The sequence below is a fragment of the Vicugna pacos genome, chromosome 33 (genome assembly GCF_048564905.1).
Source record: "Vicugna pacos chromosome 33, VicPac4, whole genome shotgun sequence".
Taxonomy (NCBI): Eukaryota; Metazoa; Chordata; class Mammalia; order Artiodactyla; family Camelidae; genus Vicugna; species Vicugna pacos.
The window spans coordinates 8,072,025-8,096,355 of NC_133019.1; the positions used below are offsets into that span (position 1 = coordinate 8,072,025).

Genomic DNA, 24,331 nt, shown 5'->3' on the forward strand with positions numbered 1-24,331 from the left:
GTTTAGAAAGGTTCATTACAGACAGCTGTACTTGGAGGAGCTCCTGTTTGAATACAGAAGACCATTAACTTCAGCTCTCTTAGTCACTGTGCCCTGGTGTAGCATTTTTCCAAAATTAGGACTCCGAGTGGGGAGTGTAGAGCTCAGTGTTAGAGCATGTGCTTAGCATGCATGAGGTCCTGGGTTCAATCCTCAGTGCCTCTGTTAAAAAAGTAAATAGAAATGTTTTTAAAAACCTAACTATCTTCCCACCCGAAAAAATGTTGTTTGAAAAAAACACCCAAAAACACATCACCAAAATTAAGCCTCAGTAGTGGATCGTAAGCGACCAGATGTTTTGTTTTAACATAGACTAGAAAATACCAGAGTATATTGCACATACAGTGTTTCATGACACTTATGTTTCAGTTATATATGTGTGTGCTCTGTGTGTGCTGGGTTATGAAGAAAAATCTATTTCTTAATTGAACCTGTTCAAAAGATTGAAAGCGTCTAGGGTGATGAACTTCTAACAGCCCAAAGGAGACAGATTCAACTCTGGACCACACCTCTTAAGGCTCTCCAAAGTCAAAAGCAACTTTGAAGACAAAGGTATCCTCGGATATTAATCTAAGTATTAAAATGGACAAGGAAGGAATCCCCTAGACCACAAAGGTCACCAGCCTCCCACAGCCCACAAAACCCCAAAGTCCCTAAAAACCCCCCAGCTCCTGACTGATATCCAGGTGTAGAATCTCTTCATTCTTCTTCAGAAGCACACACCGCCTTCCTCATAGGTGATTATGCACCTACATAAATGTAGACAAACATGGGAAAGTCAGAAGGAAAGAAAATCACATTAATTGAGTGCCTAATAAGAGTTCCATACTTACTTGTCCTACCTCCAAATATCAGCCCCCACTCTCTGTCCTAGAGACGAGGTAAGCTCTGAAACTTCCAGTTCTTTCCTGGTGCTAGTGTATTTCTTCCTCTCCCCATTGTCCCACTGGTTTGGCATTTCTATGGCAGCTCCTTCAACCCTGCGGGGAACCTATTCTTCCCGCCAGTGAAACAGGATGTGGGGCCAAGCACACCGTTTGTTGTTTAAAACAAAGTACCCTACCGGGAAAAGAAGGCTGGGCCCCTAGCCCTTCCTGGCCTCCGTCTAAAGCACAGGGCTTTAAGCTGCACGCTAGGAACCCTATGGCATTATTTGCAAAATAGTATGTTCTGTACATTTTTCTGGGTCAGAGTTCATAGGTTTTAATCTGATTGGGAGAAAAACAAAAAGCGGTGAGGTGGGACTAAGAAATTATTCAGAAATGGTGCTGGCCACGGCCTGGCACAAGAGGCTGGTTGCATTTTAAGGGATAAGAATAGGACAGAAACCTCTGCCTGGCCCTAGGAGCTCCCCCTGGGTTGCCCGGCCTCAGTGGCAAACGCAGTCGTTAATTAGTGACTACAGGAGGGCCCCGCAGAGCTACCCCATTCTACGGGATTAAACAGCAGGGCCCCAGTTTCAGATTAAGATATATGTACCCAGCTTGTAGAAGGCATTCTACAAATATTTATTAAGCCAAAGAATAGCCTCAACTCTAAGCAGTTTGTTGGCGAGACTACTTCCGTAATCTTAAACTTTTCACTGTCATCATGCTGCCTTTTTTTCCCCTAAACGCAGGGACTTAATATTTGCTAAGTGTTTAGAAAGGTGCCTACAACAAAATAAATACCACGTAAGTGTTTGCTAAGTAAAAACAAAAATCCTTGACTGGGTGTATTGTACTGTGTTGATGGTTTTTCATTTCTACATCTAATTCGTTCAATTCAGTTCAACATTTCAGTTCCACACCTCCCTGAGCACAGAGCTGAGCCCTGTGCTGGCAGGGGAGTCGCTCAGCGGTCGCTGAGGGAAGGAACAGTGCCCTTCACAAACATCGGCTCTCAGACTTGACTCTTATTACAAGCCTGAGAAGCGGGGAGGGTAAGGACTGTTATAGTAGTTTTCTTTTAATACGTGGTGGAAATTAGACCTAATTCATCTCCAGATGACTTGGACTCTAACCCTTTCAGACTTGCAAAAGTGAAGGCCTCGTCCAAGATGGATTTCAGAGCTCGGATCTGAACTCAAGATTCCAGGAGCTAAAGTCCGCTGGCCCTCCTCCCAGAGCTTTCGGCTTCTACTGAAAAGAATGCAGAAATTCAAGACAAGGGGTGGGGGTATATAGCTCAGTGGTAGAGCGTTTCCCCAGTACCTCCATTAAAAAAAAAAATTCAAGACAAAACATGGGCCTGGGAGTCAACACTGGCCATTTGACTGAAATCATGCATTTCCTGTACTTCCCAGAATTTTTCTCAGCATGAAGACGATGCTCAGGAGGCTCCTCCCTTTGGTGTAAACGGAGTGGGGCAGGAGGGAGTTTTCAGGCTGGGTTGGGGAGAGAGCCTCAAGGCTCTGATGACGAGAGGAATTCCATCTCTTGAAGGCGGCTTCCCTGCCCCCACTCCTCCGAGGCCTCCTCCCTTGGTTTGAAGTCTCCCTGAAAGCTCATCCGGGCGACCCACTGAGTCTCGGAAGAGAAGGCAGGAGGAAGGGAGTTGTCACCCAGAGGTCAGGCTGGACATGTGAGCAAAGGCTGGACTTGAATGTTAAGCTGAAGGGTGGGATCAAGACAAAAGTCTTCAGGAAAAATGAGTGGAACTGGAACGAAGCTGCAGCATTTAGTTAACAGTAGAGTGCCGGTCCTGTTTCCTAGCTGCGAAAAACGTATCAGAGTGAAGTGAGGTGTTCGCATAGAGGAAGCTGGGGGAGAGGTGCAAGGACTCTCTAAACTGTCTTTGCAACTTTCCTGTAAATCTAAAACAATTCTAAAGTTAAAGGTTCATTTAAATTAAGAAGAAAACAAAACCAAGATGTCATTTATTTCACTCCAAGGTTGGTGGTATTTTACCCAGATTCGCTTACAGACCCCATCCACGCATGGTCTCACTTTCCCGTCTGTGTTCTTGGTCTCTGTATTCATGCCCTCGGCCCTCTTACCCAGTCTCTTGCTTTAAAGGCCATCCACACGCTGGTAATTCCCAAATGCCTGTTTCCAGTCCAGGCCTCACTCCTGAACAGCAGATCCTTCCATATGCACCTGCTGACTCCACACCTCCTTTGGGTGTCTAACGGGGATGTCAAAGGGAGTAAATCCAAAACTACACTCCAGACCCCCCTCCCAACTCGACACACTCTGACCCCAAACTTGCTCTGCTCGGTCTTCCTCCCTCTTGGTCAAGGGCAGTTCTCTCCCTGCAGAGGCTCAGGCCAAAAACCTGGAAGTAGTCCCTGACCCCTTTCTTCTCATGCCCTGAACATACATTTAAATAAGGTGATCAGTCAGTCTAATGAGAAATCTAGTTGGTTCTATCTTCAAAATACTTTCAGAATCTGATCACTTCTGATCACTTCCATTGTTTTCACTCCAGGCCGTCTTATCTCTCACCTGGATCTTCACTGCGGTAGCTTCCTGACTTGTTTTCCTGTATCCACTCTCAGCCTCCTACAGCCTATTTTCAAAACATCGACCAGTCATGATACTCTTCTGCTCAAAACCCTCTAACTGCCCTCCCCCTTTTTCCCTCAGAGTAAAAGCCATCATCTTCACAGTGGACCATGAGCCCCTTAGGTGAAGTGGCCCCACTGCCTGATGTCACCTGTCGTCCTCCTGGCTCTCTCCAGCTCCCTGGCCTCTTTGCTGCACCTCAGACGTGCCAAGCATCCTCCCACCTTAGGGCCTTTGCACTGGCTCTTCCGTCTGCCTGGAACTCTCTTCCCCTAAGTAGTTCCAAGACTGGTTCCACGTTTCCTTCAAGTATTTGCTCTAATTTCATCTTCTGGTGAGGTCTACCTTGATGACCTTAATTAAACTGCAGTCTCTACCTGGCCCACAGTCCACCTTCCTGGCTCTATTATTTTCATAGTATTTCTCGCTGTCAAATCTGCCATATAATGTTCTTCTATGTCTGTTTCCCATCACTGGAATACATGCTCCTAAAGGGTTGGGATTTTTACATGTTGTGCTCACTGATACCCCAAGCCCCTAAAACAGGTGCTGACACATTGTGGAGGCTCAAAAGTGGTTGAATAAATGACTGTCATCTTGGATCCCTTTAGCTTAAGATTCAAGTCCCGCTTTTTCCTGCTACCCTCCTAGATGTTCAGGCTGCAGCACTGTAAACTAGATGGACAAAAGACAGGTTAACAAGAGAAGAGCGAACCGTGCATTGCATGGTATGCATACATACCATGCATTGTGTATGTATATAGCACAAGGGAATACCCGGAGATGAGTAACTCAAGGCAGTGGTTAGAATTAGGGCTTTTTATACCTTACTTAGTAGACAAAAGGGAGGGGTAGAAAGGGCACTTTTGGAAAAGACTTTTTCGAAAGATAAATGGGCCCTTAGAAGAACAGATGGGAGATATGCTAGTTTGTGACAATGTCTGTCTGGGTGTGATGCCGACTTCTGGTCTCCCGGAAGGAACGATTAGAGTTGCCCTGGGAAAGGAGATTTATGGACACTTGAATTCTTTTGGGAGGCTCTGCTTTTACGCTAAGGGATTTCAGGAGCTCAAATGCCTTCAGTTGAAATTAATCCTATGCATATGCAAAGTGGTGTATTTTGGGGTGACGTGCTAGTTCCCAACAACACTTGTAAAACTCATTTCTTTGTATTGCTATCATCTCTAGAACAGTGCCAAGTGCAGAGTATGTTTTTAATAAATGTTTATTGAATAAAGGACTGTGAGGTTGCAAAACAGCCTAGCCAAAGACAGTCAAGGGCAACTAATGTGTATTAAAATCAGAATTAGCCCGAAGGGTCTCCTGAACCGTGCCCAGAATCATAGAAGGGGGATCTAGGAAACTGCTCAACGTCTTGTCTTTCAGAATTTCTCCTCACATAAAAATGATGCCAAGAAATGCCATGGATGACAGTAAAGAGAAGAGACCATTCTTAGTCTGAGTATCATATCAAGGAAGGAGTTAACGCTGATTTGGGGTTTAAAAGAATGGATATGAATCCTTTATGTGGAGAGAAAAGGGAGTTTCTAAGTGAAAAAATGCTGTGAGCAAAGGTGTATGAGTACAAAGCAAGCACAGCTCACAGGAAAGCAAGGAAAAGAACGTAATGTGGACGCACCCAGGGATGTGAGGGGGACTAAACAGGAAATGAGGTTGGGAAAGTGATGCAGGGGTCATCTTGATGACCCTGGACTGAATCTGGTCATCATTCAGAGGTGGTGGGGAGCCATGAAAGGTTTTCAGTCTGGAAAAGAGCTAGTGTGAGTTTTACATGAGTATTAACTTGGCATTAAGGTACACTGTTATGTAGGGTAGATTGGATAGGACAGACATCTGCAGTGGCCAGGCAGCTGGAAATATAACACTGGAGCTCAAAAATGTGCCGGCGGTAGAGATAAGGATGTCAGAACGATCACAGTGGTGGTGTGGATTGAAGTGAGGGGGCAAAACTGAAGACCTAAAACGTTTGAATGGTATTACTGGTTACAGGGTTTACCTTAATTTTCTCATACTCGCTTCTCCCCCATTTTACCCCCAACATGACTGTGAGGTCCTCAGGGTAGGAACTGTGTCTTACTCCTGCTGGGTCTCCAGTATGCAGCACACTATGTGTGCTCAAATACTTGCTGGAGAAGAAAAAAATGCAGAGAAAGGAGAAAACACTTTTCTCAGAGAGGTGCTAAGGGCAAAATGGATGATACTGAAAAGTTTTGCTATGCTGGTGAGAGAATTTATGGCCATTTTATAGGATGGCTTCAAAGCTTTTCAGGAAAGCATTTTCTGAGCTGTAGGGAGTCACGTGATTGAGGATGGGTTACAGGCTTAAAAGCCGAGTGAAACAATTTTGAACAGCTGCAGCTGAAAGTGTGCTGGGGGCTCCCATATGCTCGCCTGCCTTCTTTTTTGGTGCCCTTCTGTGTATCTGGAATGCTCCCTCCAGCGACCTTCTCCCTGCCTCTCGCATTTCTTCTTCAGTCTACTCATCTTTCAAAGCCTAACTCAAATGCCACCAACTTTTCTGGGACATTCTCTCGGATACTATTTCAAGTTAATCATTCTTTAATTTTCTATGTTTAAACTTCTCTCCTTGTTAATCCAACTAGATAATAAGTTACTTGAAGATAAGAAGGGGGTTTTATGCATCTTAATAGCCTCCTCCTGACCTGATGGGGAGCAGTCATTCCATAAAAGTTTGCTGATGTTTAAATCAAGTACGTTTAGGAATATGACTAGTAAGTAGCAGGGAGGGCAAAACTGAAGTTACATGGCTTCAAGTCTTGGCAGACTAGATCAGCATGGTTTTTTGTTTTTGTTTTTTCTTTTGTGATTAACAGGAGGTGTTGGACTAAGTGAACCAGGAAAAGGTTCAAGAACTAGAGGTTGTGATGCAGGCAGATGAAAATTCAGTAAAAATCATTTTTTTTTCTGTTGAGGAATCAACTTTGGTCTCCCCACCTGGGAAAACAAAAACATGAAGCTTATGTGTATTTTGTGGAAGGAAAGGATATAATTTTTTCCCACCTAACTTACTCTTACTGATCCACAGTGAAGCCAAAAGAAAGGAGGAAAGTCTAACAGTGAAGCCTTGAGTATCCGACCTAGATTCTAACCATTAACTTCTGCTCTTTAACTTCAGCTGAACTCTAAATTTTCAAAAAGACAAAACACATTTTTTCATTTCACGTTTTCTCCTTCATTTCCAAACTTTCTGAAAGCAGTCTATGAGCAGCACAATAAAAGGAGAGGTCACGGTGGTAACCAGAACAATGAACTGGATGGCTTTAGATGGCTGTGTCAAACCCTTCTTCTGCTGCCTGCCTGGGAAATGGGGATAGATAATGCGTACTTGGAAAAACTGTGAGACATAAAACAGATGGAGAAGCACCAAGCACACAGGGTGTATGTACTTTGACCAGATCACATGCAGGTGGCAGGAAACTCAAAAATTAGGAAGGTATGTGGGGGTGGGGGGTAAGTCTCCGTCCTTCCTTAGCCTCCATTCTCTCACTTCTCCTGAGTCAACTCTGGAGACCATTCTGTGCATTTTCTTCTTTCCTGGACTTAGCTCTGAGATCTTCAGCCTCTAACTCACATTTAAAAGTCTTTATTGGGGGTGGGTGGTACAGCTCGGTGGCAGAGCATGTGCGTGGCATGCACATGGTCCTGGGTTCAATCTCCAGTGCCTCCCTTAAGGTGGGGGGCAAAAAGAAAAGTCCTTACCTATAAAATGGAAAGGTTCTGAGCACTTACTGAGACAATTACTACTTTATAGTTAAAATGCAACACAAATATGAGGTGTTCTTATTCTTAGAACAAACATACTGGATTTAACTTTGTTTAGAATAGAGGTCTCTTGGATTCTTAGAATCAGCCCCAAGTTTGACTGCTTTGTTCCATTAGGAGCATTCCCTTTCCTCATCTTGAGCTCAGCAGAGAACAAAGCTGAGAGCCACCCTGCTTTACTCTGCCTCCATCTGTCCCTCAGGTGATCACATACTCCAGTCGTCATGTCTACAGTAACTTGACTGAGGAACAGAAGGGCCGGGTGGCCTTTGCTTCCAATTTCCTGGCAGGAGATGCTTCCCTGCAGATTGAGCCTCTGAAGCCCAGTGACGAGGGCCGGTACACCTGCAAGGTGAAGAATTCAGGGCGCTATGTGTGGAGCCATGTCATCTTAAAAGTCTTAGGTAAGACAGTGAGTGTCCTGGTAATAAATGCCTGGATCTTATAAATAAGGTCTCTGCAAGGGAGAGCCAGATGCGTCATGGTGGCGCAAGACTTCTTGCTCAACACTGTACTATACAGAGGTCACCTAGTTCAGTTCCCTGGGGAGAAGTGTGTATGTTCTGTATTTTAACCATAATGAAACAAGGACAGATAATCACAATTTTCCATGGTAGCCCATTACTAAATTTAAACATCTTCTAATGTTTAAATGGCATCCTCAAATTGAACAGACCTCTCAGATCTGATTCCAATTCATTTCTGTTTTTTGATAGCAGGAGCTACCAAGTTCTACTTAATTGCTTCCGAGTTAATGAACTTCTGTCCCTGTTTCAGTATTTGTAAAATCATACTCAATTTTCGTAAGATTTCCTATTATAAAAGTTTCTCTTCTTTGAGAAGTGGTGAGGGAGTTTCTGAGGCAGCCTCTGAAAATTACAACAGCACCACCGGAAGTAGCTAGATTTGGGTGTATACATGTGCAGGGGATGGAAGTGGGTCTATTTCTGGGGGTGATGTAAAGCATGGCAAGGTAACAAAGAGCTATTGAATCTGCACTCAACAGTTGACCATATGGTTGGAGAAACAACTTAATATGTAGCTCTTCCATTGAATCAGGTGTTTGGAGATCTTTGATATTTATTTGTTTGTTATTTTGGCCAGTGAGACCATCAAAGCCCAAGTGTGAATTGGAAGGAGACCTGACAGAAGGAAGTGACTTGACTCTGCAGTGTGAGTCATCCTCTGGCACAAAGCCCATTGTGTATTACTGGCAGCGAGTCCGGGAGAAGGAGGGAGAGGATGAACATCTTCCTCCCAAGTCTAGGATTGGTAAGTCATCTTCCTACCAGTCTACTGAGAAAACAGGACAGTCCTCTATGAATTCTAAATCTGATTTTTGTCAGCAACTCACACTATGACCTTGAATACACTGGTGGACCTCTTTGAACTTCCATTTTTCATCTCTTTTCTTTTCTCAAATGGCTAAAATAAAAGTGGTAAAGAGATTAGATAGAAAGATTAGATAGAAATATATTATATGAATCCATTATATCTAATTACTGTTAGTATCCATTAAATATTCAGAATCTATAGTGACTTTTGAGGATGCACTACAATTTAAAAGCATGTTCACCTTTCTTCCCACATTCCCAAAAAGGATCGACTCTCTTGTCTCATCCTTACCAAATGTATTACAGAATCTTAGGTCAATGTTGCAATAAATTAAATGATAAATCTCAACCCTGCCATGGGGATTAGTCATTCTTTCTCCTTGTGTAGACTACAACCACCCGGGACGCGTCCTGCTGCAGAACCTCACCATGTCCTCCTCCGGGCTGTACCAGTGCACAGCAGGCAACGAGGCTGGGAAGGAGAGCTGCGTGGTGCGGGTGACAGTTCAGTGTAAGTACCCGAAGGGCTTGTTTGTTTTTGGTTTTGCAGGTGGTTCAGTGTAAAACATTTTTAATCACAAGTAAGGTGAAAAGCTTTATTTCCAGGACATGGCTAGCACTGAAATAAATTCAGTAGCTGCCAAGGTCTAGCCAACAGTTGTAGCTAACTCTATATTTATGAGTATATGTGATTTTCCAGCCCCCTAAAGAAATTATTATTATATCCAAAAGGGGACCAAATGGAGGGTTCCTTTATAAATGTAAATTTCCCTTACAAAAGGGTAACTTTTACTCTGTTTTTAGAGCTTCTCCTGTGTCTGCTGTTTCCCCAAAATAATGGAGCTTAAAATAATCCTAATGTCAAAAAGCATATTTTGAGGTAGCATCCTTTTTTTTTTAATTAAAATTTTTTTATTGAAGTGTAGTCGATTTACAATGTTAGTTTCAGGTGTACAGCAAAGCCATTCAGTTATACATACACATATTTTTTTTCAGATTCTTTTCCATTATAGCTCTTTGTAAGAAACTGAGTATTGTTCTCTGTGCTATACAGTAGGTCCGTGTTGTTTATCTATCTTATATATAGTAGTGTGTGTCTATTAATCCCAGACTCCTAATCTATCCCTCCCTGGGGTGGCGTATTCTGCTCCCCTTCACTATCAAGAGGGACAGTCGTACACCAAGAGAGGGCACGAGGGGTACTCAGGAAGAGCGATACAAAGATCTGGAAACACTCATCTTGTCCAGAGCTTGTTTTTTAAGTCTGTGTATTTCTGAGCTTATGTTTGGTTTTACCTTTTGCTTTTGTTTCTGAGAAAACAGATGTACAAAGCATCGGCATGGTCGCAGGAGCGGTGACAGGGATGGTGGCAGGAGCCCTGCTGATTTTCCTCCTGGTGTGGCTGCTAATCCGAAGGAAAGACAAAGAGAGATACGAGGAAGAAGAGAGACCGAACGAAATCCGGTGAGCCTCCCTCCAACCGCTCTCCTCGACCAGGCTGCCTTTCCAGGGCCAGCTCCACAATGGCCAGCCGACGAAAATGCCCACCTCCTCTTAACCATGAATCCGTTAAAAGGATGATTCTGGTGTAAGGAGTTCCAGCCTAGGACAGGCAGTCTGGTTTACCTTGACTTCACTGTGAAACTATCCACAGCAGACTTAAAAGATAAGCTTCACGTTACTTCTGATTCACCTCCACTTACAAAGGGTGCACAGGAAAGACCGGCCTAGCCGATGGGCCACGAGAGGGTTTATGTAGACAGACTCCAGACCTAGGCGAGGGCCCTTTCTCCTGCTGGGCCAACAAAACACACACTGGCTGACCGACCGCGAGGGCCCAGGAAATGGGGACGTTCCTATTTCCCTCAGGGGCTTTCCTCCAATGCTGATTCCAGCCCTCCAGCTTGATGAGTGTACTGGGCCACCTCAGAAGGCAGCAGCCATGGTGGAAGTGCTCCAAATCCTGTAGTACTAACATTTATCTTTGCTGTCTTTTCTCTTCAGAGAAGATGCTGAAGCCCCGAAAGCCCGCCTCGTGAAACCGCGCTCCTCTTCCTCGGGCTCTGGGAGCTCCCGCTCGGGCTCGGCCTCCACTCGCTCCACGGCCAACAGTGCCTCACGCAGCCAGCGGACCCTGTCCTCCGAGGCAGCGGCCCGGCCCGGGCTGGCCACCCACGCGTACAGCCTAGTGGGGCCGGGGGTGAGAGGTTCCGAACCAAAGAAAGTCCACCAGGCTACCCTGACCAAAGCAGAGACCACACCCAGCACGACCCCCGGCCAGAGCAGAGCCTTCCAAACTGTCTGAGTTCGAGTGGACTGGACACCGTGCTTTCCCAGGAGTCAGGATCTTAGGACTCTTCTAGTCCTGGAAGCTCATCACCAGCCACACAACCCCCTCGAACCAAATGAGAGGTCACTGAAGGAGCCGCGACCACTGCACGGAACAGATTCAGATGAGCACGTTCCTCATGGGACACCAAACAAGGAGAAGGATGAGCTGATCATCTCCAAAAGGGCATTTCACTATGCCTTTGGACCAGAGTGGGGGGGAAGGTGGGGGCCTAAACTGTGTATCTGTGGACCACGACCTGCGGTGAGAAAGGCTGGTGTAAGGGGAAGAGAACACACTTAGAACTTCTCACTTGGGGTGTTTTGTATCAGCACTTTGATTCACCATTGTCAAGAAGCAATGAGGTGTTGTTCATTAATTTTCTATGCATTTCTTCAAGCCAGTTGGATTACTGTGATTACTCAGAGTCAAGCAGAACACACAGCCTTATATTACACCTGTCTGCACCATGAGAAACTCCAAAAAAGGAAACAAGTCTTTTCTATCCTGACTTCATTCACCGTAAAGTTTGGATATTAATTTCAAGAGGAGTTGAAATAGTGGGAGATGGAGAAGAATCATTTTGTTTTTCCCACTCTATCCACTACTTATCTTATTATATTGAACCATAAAGGAACTAAAAATGGAGTCCAAAATGTGTGACAAAGGACTGAAAAACTTTCCATCTTAATGACATTCAGAGGGTCAATGACAAATATCAGAAATAAATGCTGGAATAATTGTGGATTGTCTCTCAAATGGATGTCTCTAAGGACTTCCCTGCTGGATCTCTCTGGAGCAAGAAAAGTCACTTAACAATGTCTTTAGAAAGAAGTCTTCTAGAGAAAAGAGACCTTTTAAGGATGCTGAAAGATCACCTGACGTAACCATCACAGCTCCTCTTTCTGAGAACGAATGCAATCAGAATGGCAAGACTGACTAAAGAGGGAGATCAGATCAATTTTCTCTGAATATATCAAGGAGTGACATCAGAGGTTCAGTTCTGCACCAAACTTGGAGCTTCCTCCATTTCTTTCATTTTAGGGGAGGGATGTGAATCTGGGACTTCTGCTGATTCTAGGCCTTACGTTATCAAAAAGATCAGGGATCGCCAATATTATCCTGATGGCACTGCCACAGTCATTCCCTCCTGAGATGCTGAGACAGCGAGAAAGTCAGTATTTTCCCAGTTTAGTCTCTAAGGAAGCCTAGCTCTGGGCTGGAAGGAAAGGGAATTCACATTTAGGGACGAGATGAGGTAACTAGTGGGTGGCAGGAGAGATCCGGGTTAGTGCTTGTTGATATTGTTGCCATGTTGGAAAGAATTAGCAGAAATGATTCACCAGGAGAGCTCTCAGAAGAGCTGACTCATGGGAGAAGGTGTCTGAGAAATAAAAAGAAAGCAGCCTCCAATACAATAACTTGCCTTTCTAATAGTTTTGACTATTGTGCTAGTCAAATTCATCTTATGTCAAGAATGCCAAACCTGAAATAGCCCTTCAAGGACCCTAAACAAATGTCAAGAGATCACCACTGGTAGAGCAAAATGTTTATTATTATTTAAAGGGAAGCAGGCTATAGGAAAGAAAAAGTAGTGCTGAATATGGTGATGAAAGCCGTTTCTATAAAATGGTTATTAGGTGCTCAAAGAGAAAATGCTGATCTGGGATTTTGTCCCATTTCTCTGGTTTCCATGTCTACATCTAGTTCTCACATAGTGTAAATGCATTTCCTTCCAAAGTCCTTTAAGAAATACGGATTTATCCTTGAGTGAAAGTTTCAGCTTGAGCTTTATCTTCCTCTAAAAAAAAAAGTTGGAAAGAGACATGGAGGCAGTATTGTAAAGAACGTCTGCCATTAGTTTAAGAGGGCTGGCGTATTTGGAATGCTTCTTACGCTAACACTGCCTCACTCTAAGATATCAACTCCTTACTTACTCCACTTTTTTATTCTTCTGGCAGTGTGGTATCCAGGCAACATACCACTTCTGCTATGTTATTCTGAGAATTCTCATTCCTAGAGTACCTGAGCCGAACAAGTATGCTATGCAGGCTGCAGCTGTACCACCACTAGCAATTTGCTCTCAATATTTATTACCTTTGAACCTAAGGTTTCCTGCCTATGCCTCTGAAAGCAGGAGTTAGTCCTCTTTGCATGAAAAGGTATAGGTTATTTAAACGTGTTAGTTATTAGAAGACCAAAATAACAGTTGAATATTCAGATTATTTTGAAAATCTGTTCACTCTGGAAATCTACAAAAATGTCACAAAACAAATCAGTACCTGAAATCTTAGAAATTCTAGAAACTGAAGATCTTGAGGAGATAAGGTGCTGAAGTCTTAGCAATGACAGTGTGTCAAACTTTCAGATTCAGATAAGACAGGCTCCCGGCTTAAGATAAAGTGTAAGCCATTACAGGTTTCAAACCACATTCCATTAACTTTGCAAGTCAAATAAATTCGACTCTTTAATATAAAACAAACAAGGATAAAATAAATGGTAGAAGAGAAAAAGTATTTTTAGGAAGAAGACAGAGATGGAATGATGGGGTGTTTAGACAGTAACTATTTTAATAAAATGCATACACTAAACTTAAACTGTCAAATAACCAAGTTGATGCCTCTGTTGTTACACTGTATAAAAACAATCTCAGAATTGCCATTGCAAAGACATATATAATTTTGCTTCATTTCTGGTGTTGTTTATATTTCAACTTTAATTTCTAAGTTGCCTTATAATTGGGATTCTGATAACAAAAATCAAATATTTATTACAGATGCATCTGTGTCAGCAACTTAAAAATAAATAAGTAAAGGTGATATGTAGGAGAGGCTGAAGCTTATATAACCTGCATTGGAAATTTGTTTATTAGCTTGCTGACAACTGAAGAACAGAAGAACTCAGACTGAATATGCGCTATTATTTACTGACTTCGGTCACAAATATACTGAGTACTTTTTTCTCACAAGACAATATACTAAGTCATGCTGGACATACCAAGTGCGGACAAAGTTCACGACAGAGTTTCTGCCCTTAAGGACTTTATCAAAATAACATTTACCAAGCAAGTATTTTATGTCAAGGCGAAGTGCCTACCAAAAAGTACACATTAAGGGGGTCAAGGAAATCTAAAAGGTAAACACTATGAGATTCAAATAAATCTGAAGACATTTCAGAATTAAATGAGGTAATAAATGCAAAGAAATCAGAACAGTGCTTGACATGTAACAATCACAAGTTATGATGGTAATCATAACCCTATTCTCTAGTCAGAAACCTAGGCCTCAGACTACTCCACTGCAGCCCCAGGCACCCCAACTTGAAACTCTGTACACTTAAAGTGGAGACATTTATCATAATCTGAACCCCAAATATATAAACTCTGACTCATCCTAGTTAATAAGAACATAGTCCAAGTTTTAGAATGCATTTTGAAAGAGATCAGAAACAAAGGTTATCTGTTCAGCTTTCTCTAATCACCATTAGGTGAGAGACCCCAAACCAGTGGATTTGGGCCCGTTCTATTTTCCACTGGTTCAATGGTTTAAATGTCGGTAGTTCAGAGCTTAGTTACAAAAGCTGCAAAATGCAGGGTGTAGTTCAGAGATTGTACTCGATAAACTGCGTGCGGGGAGGAAGACTGCAGATACTAAAGAAAACGGAAAGAAACCTCTGGCGGCACACATCTTCCTCTTCCCGCAGTTCGAGATACACGTGTTGCCAGAAAGGAAATTACTAATAAACAAGACCAAAGCAAATGGAATCAAGAGCTAAAGGTTCCATTGTAGCTCAGGCAGCTGTCTCTCTTCCCACAAATAACATCTATGAAAATCATTTTTCTCCTAATCCAGGAATGAATGATAAGTATCTCAGAGAATTGTTTTGATGATTGAATGGTATAACAAATGAAAGCACTCTGTACCCTGTGAAAGCATCACATAAAATGAACTTCTTGGGAGCCGGGGAGAAGATAGGTATTTATCTCCACGGACTCAAGCCCACATTTCCCCCTGAGAAGACAAAGAAAGAAAGAAAATCCTTTCTTCAAATATTCGAATCTGTCTCTAGGCTTTACTGACTTTGAAAAGGACAAGGTATCCTCACTTTTCTGACAGCCTTTCTCACAGTCTGCAGACCTAATTCCAACCACGCCACTAAAAGTTCTGTTAGGCAGTCTTAAAAAACCTTTTCCCCTATCTATGCACACTTATCTACTAAATAAGTAAGAACATTACCTGCCCTGCCTGTTTGAGCATACTGGAAAGCATCCCAGTTACTGAGACGAAAGGCCCTTAGAATGACAAGGCTCCAAATAAATACCTGCCACCATGCACCACAATTTAAGATTCTAGATTCCGCTGTTTTGTGCACTCGTTTCAAGGCGTCTCTGCCTGATCTCGTGCTTAGTTTTTGATGAAACTTAAGGTAGGAAAGATACTACCTCATGTTACTGAAAATAAGGAGCTCAGGAAGTCTAAACCAAGGAGACAGGGCTACCGGAACCGATGTTCCTAATGCCTGGCTCACTTATAAGGGAAAAGCTAGGTACTTTTTTTTTTTAAGCAAATAACTGAGAAGTGCGGGGTCTGAGCGGGTGGAGGAGGGGGCGAGCCAAGAAGCCGAACCTATTCTAGGCGATGGGAGGCGGGGGAGTGGCGGAGGCATCTCGGCTCCGAGAAGCGAGTTTAGCCGGTTACTTCGCCGAGGGTCGGGATACAAGATCGGATGCTGGGAAATAAGAAGTCGGGCCCCTCCAACCTCTGCATCGGAGTCAGCTGGCTTCCACCTGCCAGAGTGGACTGAGGGTCCCGGGGGCCTGACCGGCTAACCTGTCGCATCCCGCATAGAGGCAGGACCCCGAGGTGTCCTGGCAGCTCCTTCCATCCCCAGATCCGGGTGCCCCTAGCAGCATGTTATCTAGGAGCACCCCGTGGTCGGAACCTTCGCCCCCGGCGCTCGGGATCAGCCCTGGACCAGAGCCACGCTAGCTACGAAATGTGGGTGTGTGGAGTCCGGGAGGGCCTAAAGGGTCTACAAGGCCGGGGTGGGAGTCGGGGAGGAGAAATAAAGACCCGGTGGGGGAGGGGCGCAAACAACCTTCGCGGCCATTTTGTCCTCGCTCCACTTCCGTCTTCTCTCCGGGGCAGCCGGGGCCGGACCCCTCCCTGCAGGCCCTGCGCTCTTCTTCTCCAGGTTCCGCATGAGCCGGATCTCGGCTCGCGCTGCCGCCATTGGCGGGTTCCACGTTGGCCCGCCCCCTTCCTCCCGCTCCTTCCGTCCCCTCCCGCCCGCGCTTTCTAGGAGCGCTTGCGCAGAGGCGGGCTCTCCCTTCCCCCCTCCCGGGTTGACTGAGGACTCCCGCGCGCGGGCTCCGTCGGCCCCACCCTCCCTTTCCCCGGGGCCGTTCGGAGAGCGGGGGCGACAATGAAAGTTCCAGAACGCTGCGGTGAGTGCGTCATCGCGAGGCGGGGCGGACTGGGGCGGGAGGGAGAGGCCCCGTGAGGTAGAGCCAGGTTCGTCATTGGGGCTTGTGGAGGTGGCCCCGCGCCCATTGGCCGGGACGCCATGATGGGCAGCCGGCTGGGGCGGGCCCCTTCTGGAAGGTTCTGAAGCAGGGTATAAGAGACAGGGCGGCGGGCGGAAACCGGTCTCATTGAACGCGGCGGAACCTCCGTAGATTGCTGTCTTTTTCCTCCAGCAGCGCCGTGCCTACATATCAGGTGAGGCCTCCTTCCTTACAGCCCCCGGAGGCTTCTCGGAGCATGCACCCCTGTGCAGGCTGCGGGGGGGTGCTGCGGCCGGACCTCTCTGAGCGTCTCGGGCAGGCTGGGTGTGGCGAGCTTTCTGCCCGGCGGGGTGTCTTTGTTCCCGAGGGGAGGCAATGGCCCCGATCTGCGGACAGGAGGGAGGAACGGGGCGCGGAGGGCTGGGCGGTGACCGTGATTGCGAGCGAGCGGACGGGGGCTGGGGCCGCACCCGCTTGCGGGGCGTGGGGCCAGCGCCTTAGAGACGGCCACTTCCTGTCTTCGTAGATCAGTGTTTCTTAAAAGACGAAGTTTTGCATGCGCCCGAATTGGGGAGGGGGCTTCTGAGTGCTCACAGGGAGTGCTGTGTTGATCACAGTTGCAGGGAGGGGACCACGTGCTCTGCTATGGCGCAGACCCTTTTGGCAGGTGCCTTGTTGGGTCTGCGGCGGGCTCTGCGGTTGGCACGGCAACCTCGACTGCAGCATTTCCTGCCTGTTCTGGCCCTCCCACGTGGTTACTGCCGGCTAGGGCAGTGCTTCTAGGGCGAGGTGCTGAGTATCATTTGACCGAGCGGTCATACCCGATAGTGTTGATTTGGTAAATCTTCCCAAGGCCTTAATCGGCTTTTTGAACAACGGGCTTTTCTCTCTCTTTCTCAGCAACAATGTCGAAGGGACCTGCAGTTGGCATTGATCTTGGCACCACCTATTCCTGTGTGGGTGTTTTCCAGCACGGGAAAGTGGAGATAATTGCCAATGATCAGGGAAACCGAACCACCCCAAGCTATGTTGCTTTCACCGATACCGAACGGTTGATCGGTGATGCTGCAAAGAACCAAGTTGCGATGAACCCCACCAACACGGTTTTTGGTAAGCCACTTAATTTTTAATCAGAGTATGGAATTTGTTATTTAGGCAGCCTGTAATTTTAAACTTTGAAAAACTTGTCTTAAAAGTTTGTTAAACGTGAGGTGGCTGTGAAATCCTTGAATAGGAAAAGCTTTGAGGAAACGATGTTGATTTTAAGGCTGGGAGATTTGTGATAATTTGGGTATTCAGAAGTTGAATGAATCCACTTACTGTGAGTTAGGGTCTAAAGGCGTTTGGTCTTGGAAAGGTGGGCTAGGTTCTTAATGGATGAAGTGTAACGGAATTCAAGGTGTAATGATGGTATCTAATGTTTTTTAAAGATGCCAAACGCCTCATTGGGCGAAGATTTGATGATGCTGTTGTCCAATCTGATATGAAACATTGGCCCTTCATGGTGGTGAATGACGCAGGCAGGCCCAAAGTCCAAGTAGAATACAAGGGAGAGACAAAAAGCTTCTATCCAGAGGAGGTGTCATCCATGGTTTTGACAAAGATGAAGGAAATTGCAGAAGCCTACCTTGGGAAGGTGAGCACTTCCACAGTACTGCAGGGAGAGGAGGCAGGCAGAGTGTGCAGTTAGGTACCAGGTTTCTTGATATGTGGGGTTTGGCTGACCTAAGAATAAATAGCTAAGATGATCAAGGGTGATTAAAAACCACAATGTCTTTGAGTCTGTATCTTTGTGTGCTTAAGTAGATACTATTGTGGGACTGATGAAATTTCTAATGGCAGTGAGGTTTTCAATTTGTTTTCTTTTCCCTAGACTGTTACCAATGCTGTGGTCACAGTACCCGCGTACTTCAATGACTCTCAGCGTCAGGCGACCAAAGATGCTGGAACTATTGCTGGTCTCAATGTACTTAGAATCATCAATGAGCCAACTGCTGCTGCTATTGCGTATGGCTTAGACAAAAAGGTAGGTACTATTTTTGATGTATGTGAGGCCAGATGGGTTGAAATTAGAAATAGGTAAGAGTAAATTTGTGTTTCAATTGCAGGTTGGAGCTGAAAGAAATGTGCTGATCTTTGACTTGGGTGGTGGCACTTTTGATGTGTCAATCCTCACTATTGAGGATGGAATCTTTGAGGTCAAGTCTACTGCCGGAGATACCCACTTAGGTGGAGAGGACTTTGACAACCGAATGGTCAACCATTTTATTGCAGAGTTCAAGCGGAAGCACAAGAAGGACATCAGCGAGAACAAGAGGGCTGTCCGTCGCCTCCGCACTGCTTGTGAGCGTGCTAAGCGCACTCTCTCTTCCAGCACCCAGGCCAGTATTGAGATTGATTCCCTCTACGAAGGAATCGACTTCTATACCTCCATTACCCGTGCCCGATTTGAGGAATTAAATGCTGACCTTTTCCGTGGCACCCTGGACCCTGTGGAGAAAGCCCTTCGGGATGCGAAACTGGACAAGTCTCAGATCCATGACATCGTCCTGGTGGGAGGCTCAACCCGTATCCCCAAGATTCAGAAACTTCTGCAGGACTTCTTCAACGGGAAAGAACTGAATAAGAGCATCAACCCTGATGAGGCTGTTGCTTATGGTGCAGGTAATTCCTCAACCCTAGTTTAAGTCAGGAGGCCTGAGCTCATTCGCTATGATGAATGATTTTTAAACATTCGTAGTTTCCACCAAAAGCTAAGCTAATGATGGCACAACTTCCTTGGATGTCTGAGCGACTCAGGGTTGCTAATTTTACATAATGAGTTTTGTACTATTTTTTTAAACACTATTTTCTTTTAATGTAGCTGTCCAGGCAGCCATTTTATCTGGAGACAAATCTGAAAATGTTCAAGACTTGCTGCTATTGGATGTCACTCCTCTTTCCCTTGGAATCGAAACTGCTGGTGGAGTCATGACTGTCCTCATCAAGCGCAATACCACCATCCCCACTAAGCAGACGCAGACCTTCACCACCTACTCCGACAACCAGCCTGGTGTGCTCATTCAGGTATGTTTCTGTACTGGTTTGGCCTGGCCTACTGGGGTCCTATAAAGCTGGAGAAGACGTGTTCCGCTGTGATGACTGATTCCAAAACCATTCGTAGTTTCCACCAGAAATCTCATGTTGGTCAGTTCCTTCCTTGGATGTCTGAGCGATCAGTCTTGTTCTAACCAAGCTTATGCAAATCTAAGCTAGCAGGGTAACCTTTCTGATTTGTCAGTAATTTCTGTTTCCTATCAAGGTTTATGAAGGTGAGCGTGCCATGACCAAGGATAACAACCTGCTTGGCAAGTTTGAACTCACAGGCATTCCTCCTGCCCCCCGTGGCGTTCCTCAGATTGAAGTCACTTTTGATATTGATGCCAATGGCATCCTTAATGTGTCTGCTGTGGATAAGAGCACAGGGAAGGAGAACAAGATTACCATCACAAACGACAAGGGTAAGTTACTATTTTGAGTGTGGCACTGCTGTCTGGTCTTAAGAGACAGAACACTTTACAAATGTTTCTACTGCCCCAAGTGTGTTTCAGGAGATTGCTTGTGGAGTCGTAAGATAACGGGGTGCAGGACTGCAGGTATTGAGTCTTAAAGGTGTAGCTAAAGGATTTACTATTTCACAGGCCGTTTGAGCAAGGAAGACATAGAGCGCATGGTCCAGGAAGCCGAGAAGTACAAAGCTGAAGACGAGAAGCAGCGGGACAAGGTGTCTTCGAAGAATTCACTTGAATCCTACGCTTTCAACATGAAAGCTACTGTTGAAGATGAAAAACTTCAAGGCAAGATCAATGATGAAGACAAACAGAAGATTCTTGATAAGTGTAATGAAATAATCAACTGGCTTGATAAGAACCAGGTTTGTAATTTCTGTTTCTAGAAATTTGAGGGTGTAGGGTTGGGTGCAGGGCTTTTAAGCAAAATCTGATTTATACGGTCACAATGATGAATGGTCCAAAACATTCGCGGTTTCCACCAGAACTCCAGATGTTGGCAGTTTCCTTCCTTGGATGTCTGAGTGACCCAAGATTTTACATGTAACTTAAATGTGAGAGGTTTTGGTGTCTAGTGTCAGATTGCATCAGGCTTGACTGTTCCTTTATTTGAAGAACTCGGGTGGCAATAAAATTTTTTTTTCCTCAGACTGCAGAGAAGGAGGAATTTGAACATCAACAGAAGGAGCTGGAAAAAGTCTGCAACCCAATCATTACCAAGCTGTACCAGAGTGCAGGAGGCATGCCTGGCGGGATGCCGGGAGGCATGCCCGGGGGCTTCCCTGGCGGCGGAGCACCTCCATCTGGTGGTGCCTCCTCTGGGCCCACCATCGAAGAGGTTGATTAAGCCGACCTCACAGGTTTAGCATTGTTCCACACACAACATTGAAGGACCCAAATTTGTAGCAAATTCCATGGCAGTTTCAAAGTTGAGCTGCTATAGTAAATAACTGGGCATTCTTGATACTTGAATATGGAAAATGTGCACAGGGAAAGGAAGTAACATTGCACTTTATAAGCACTGTATTGTAAGTGGAAAATGCAATGTCTTAAATAAAACTATTTAAAATTGGCACAGTATATAATCGTCTGACTCTTTATAGGGGCAGTGGGCTTTGGAGGTTGCATTTCCTTTGGGCTTACTGTGTCTGGGTTGTATGTAAATTAAGAGGTTTTAATTTTAAGGTGAAAATTCATAGACTGTTAGCTGGGCTTGGTAAGAGTTCTAGCTTTAAAATGTATGAACTGGGGGCAATTAATGCTTTCCAGTGCTTGATAAGCTGTTGAGAAGTGTTGGATTGGGAGGGAATACCCCGAATGTTTGGTCTAGTAAAAACATTTTGAATCTAATGCGTTTTGAAGGCTCAAAAGAGGACAGTGTGTGGCATACTAGGACAGGGAAACAAGTCGGAGGGAGTATCAGCCTGTGGGGTTGGTGACTGCTCAGGCAAGCTCCTTTAAAGGCTGGGTGCTTAACATTGCTGTAAAGGTGAGCCCTTTGCCTTGAGATAACAAATTAAGACAATTGGCTATGATTAAAACCAGAAGTCGGTCTGTGTAGACATGAGCTAAAGGCTGGGGAAGGCAGAAGGTAAACTGGGCTGCCTGTAAGAATGGTGGCTTTAGGAGCAAATGCCTTCATTGGAATTTTATTAGGGTATTGGTACGTTTTAGCCGACAGAATCAAGTCTTAGCAACAAAGGTACTCCACTTTTGAATCCTTTTTTAAAGTCCCTTTTTCCCTGATGCCCCTCTAAATCTCAGGGGCCTAAAAGGAAATGATTTAAAGAATTACTTGTGAGGTGTGAGTGCCAGCCTGTCCTCTGGTGGTCAGTTGAGAAGAATCTCAATCTTGGGACAGTGGGGTGTCTCAGGTCATGGTTTAGGTTCACAGAGAGGCCCAGCCTTAAGTTGCCTTCAGCCCTCCTTCCATCACCTTTGTGGACTGGTTGGTTCTTGGGTGATCCAGCTACCATAGGTTATATTTGGGCTTCGTAAGTCGGTCATCAGTAACCACGAAGGCATTACTAGATGCCCAAGATGCTGTCATTAAACAGCTGAGGTGAACTTTATCCTAGATGGTCAATGCATACCACTGACAAAATAGTGCTTTAGGTGTTTGACAACTTAAAGCATCATACCTGATTTGTACTTTTGTTTTCCCATGTTTTCAAGGGCCACAAATGAAAAGTGTATAGTTCGGTTTTTTTCCACCTTTGTTTTTGGTGACTAAGAAGCTGACCTAGGTTTTACTTTTCTTTGCTACATCCGTAATGAGCTGGAGCAAGTGATTCAGCTAAGGAAATTTTTTACATACAGATCTCTGAAATGTGGAATTTTGGTAAGAAAATTGTAGACATTAAACGTGACGAGTGGAAGACGGCACAAGACCTATGCCGAGCTGAAGGTTATCAATGGAGCTATTACTACAAATTGTTGAACTTAAACAAGAAAAACTAAAATTCCATCAGTAAGACTGAAAGATAAGGTGTGATACTTAAATGAGAACGCATCGCTGGGCCTGTGTGATAGGAAATCGGGGTTTGGGAAGAGTGTAGGATTAGGTTTTCTCAGTATTAATCTGAAAAGGATGCAGATGAGGACACAGTGGTGGAGGGGAGCCAGGTATTTGAATTTGGGGTACACTTTGTTCCAAAATACATTTGCTGCTATGTCCCAGTGTAGTAAGCTGAAGCACCAACTCATCTCTGCAGTGTCTGGGATTCACTTTTACTGACACACATGCAGTCACGTACTTGGTCCCAATGTTCTTGGGGTAATTCTGAGTCGCTGTACATTGGATTTTTCAGTCTTTTGGGTATTCGAATTTGGCCATTTACAAGACTAAGCAATCTGGGGATTTGAGGATCCCAATGACAAGTCAATTTTTGTCTTAAATTTTGCCTTATTTTAAGTAGATTCCTGATGTGGGCTAAGCCCTGACTATAGGAGAACAAGATGACAGTTAAAAAATGGTCTTGTGGGGAAACGTTTTGCTGGCAATAAGCAGTGTAAGGTTGTTTATTAGAGCTTGGAGGAGGATGCAGAGAAAATGGGCGTAAGAACAGCATTTACAACTTGCCATTCAGTTAAGGATTAAGTGGCTTCTGCTGGTCTTGCCTTACTTGATTATCCTAACAACCTCATGCGAGAAAGATGGTTGGGCGGTCCGGCTGTGCATGCGGAAGTGTATATAGGGCAGCAAAAGCACTTTATTTCCGCGTGGGTTATTGTAACAAGGTTGTGGTTATAAGAGAATGTCTTGGCCCTAGATGCCTGATTCTTAAATTTTGCACCGGGCACCATTGGATTGCGAAGAGGTAGCAGAAAGTTCACTGTCCCTCAATCTCCATGTCCAACTTTCAAGTGTTACATTCTGGTTTCAGCTGAACTTAATTAGCTTGTTTTACTCAACACTAGTTGTACTTTTAAACTACCGAGGGAATAGTTTTTGTCTTTAAAACCACAGCAATATGTTTACTCCTAACAACACTACAGCAGTATTTATGTACTTAAAATGCACTATAAAGAAAATAGTGATGCCTGCAAACAGTCCTTTGCTCAAGCAATCTTGAGTACCTATAGTATACGTTAAGAGGAAAAGTCGCCTTTGGGGTGCTCTTAAGGTGGAATGGAGAGATTGGTGGACATAAATAGGAAAGAAAGGCTGAGAATTTTTTTTCTGTGGTCTATGTATGGATGTAAGGACATCTTTATCCACTAGATGGCAGTAAGCTATTTAGAAAACTCCCATGGTAGCTAGGGAGGCTGCTGGAACGCTTTCACTAAGGTTTGTGCTTTTTCTTTGTTTCACAAGTTGCCTAACTGGAAGCACAGCAAAGCTGAGGAAGGAAGTCAGCCCCAAATACATTCACGCTCCAGGCAAAGCAGCCCAGCTGAGTAAGTTGAGCAAGTGCTCTGCTCGGGGGTATGGCTTTGAGTAGAGATTTTAGGGTACTTGGGGCAGATGGGTTAGATATATAGAGAGCTTTGAAACGAGGGAAGAAAGATGAATCTGCATGGGAAGAGAAAATACTCTTTTAATAAAAATTAAAAATGTGCTTCAAAGGACACCATCATGAAAGTGAAGACAACCCACAGAACTGGGGAAACTATTTGCAAAGTGTGTATCTGATGTAGTACAATCCACAATGTATTTAAAAAACTCAATTCAAAAAAACCCCGATTTTTTTCAGTGGACAGAAGATCTAAATAGATATTTCTCCAAAGAAGATAAACAAATAGCTAATAAGCACATGAAAAGATGCTCAACATCATTAGCCAT

General features: G+C 44.6%; 2 protein-coding genes and 2 non-coding genes across 6 annotated transcripts in view; all 4 read left to right on the plus strand.

The window, feature by feature from the left end:
• CLMP (CXADR like membrane protein) overlaps window positions 1-13,813 on the plus strand; it is a 77,977-nt gene extending 64,164 nt beyond the window's left edge. For all 3 annotated transcript variants that reach the window (XM_072954046.1, XM_015244077.3, XM_072954047.1), the window contains 5 exons: window positions 7,531-7,732; window positions 8,433-8,600; window positions 9,051-9,173; window positions 9,986-10,127; window positions 10,668-13,813. In XM_072954046.1, coding sequence (XP_072810147.1) covers window positions 7,531-7,732; window positions 8,433-8,600; window positions 9,051-9,173; window positions 9,986-10,127; window positions 10,668-10,968 — 936 coding nt within the window. In that variant the 3' untranslated portion in view covers window positions 10,969-13,813. The remainder of the gene's footprint in view (window positions 1-7,530; window positions 7,733-8,432; window positions 8,601-9,050; window positions 9,174-9,985; window positions 10,128-10,667) is intronic.
• A 2,746-nt stretch (window positions 13,814-16,559) lies between these two features.
• Window positions 16,560-21,119, plus strand: HSPA8 (heat shock protein family A (Hsp70) member 8). Its single transcript, XM_031670394.2, has 9 exons — window positions 16,560-16,712; window positions 17,399-17,608; window positions 17,929-18,134; window positions 18,372-18,524; window positions 18,607-19,162; window positions 19,362-19,564; window positions 19,800-19,998; window positions 20,179-20,411; window positions 20,696-21,119. Exons 2-9 carry the CDS (start codon window positions 17,404-17,406, stop codon window positions 20,891-20,893), a joined length of 1,953 nt encoding a protein of 650 aa, XP_031526254.1. The 5' UTR covers window positions 16,560-16,712; window positions 17,399-17,403; the 3' UTR covers window positions 20,894-21,119.
• Window positions 19,206-19,292, plus strand: LOC116276789 (small nucleolar RNA SNORD14). The gene has a single exon (XR_004186293.1). It is a non-coding gene; the product is annotated as a small nucleolar RNA SNORD14 (small nucleolar RNA).
• On the plus strand, window positions 20,490-20,574 carry LOC116276790 (small nucleolar RNA SNORD14). The gene has a single exon (XR_004186294.1). It is a non-coding gene; the product is annotated as a small nucleolar RNA SNORD14 (small nucleolar RNA).
• Window positions 21,120-24,331: the final 3,212 nt, after the last annotated feature.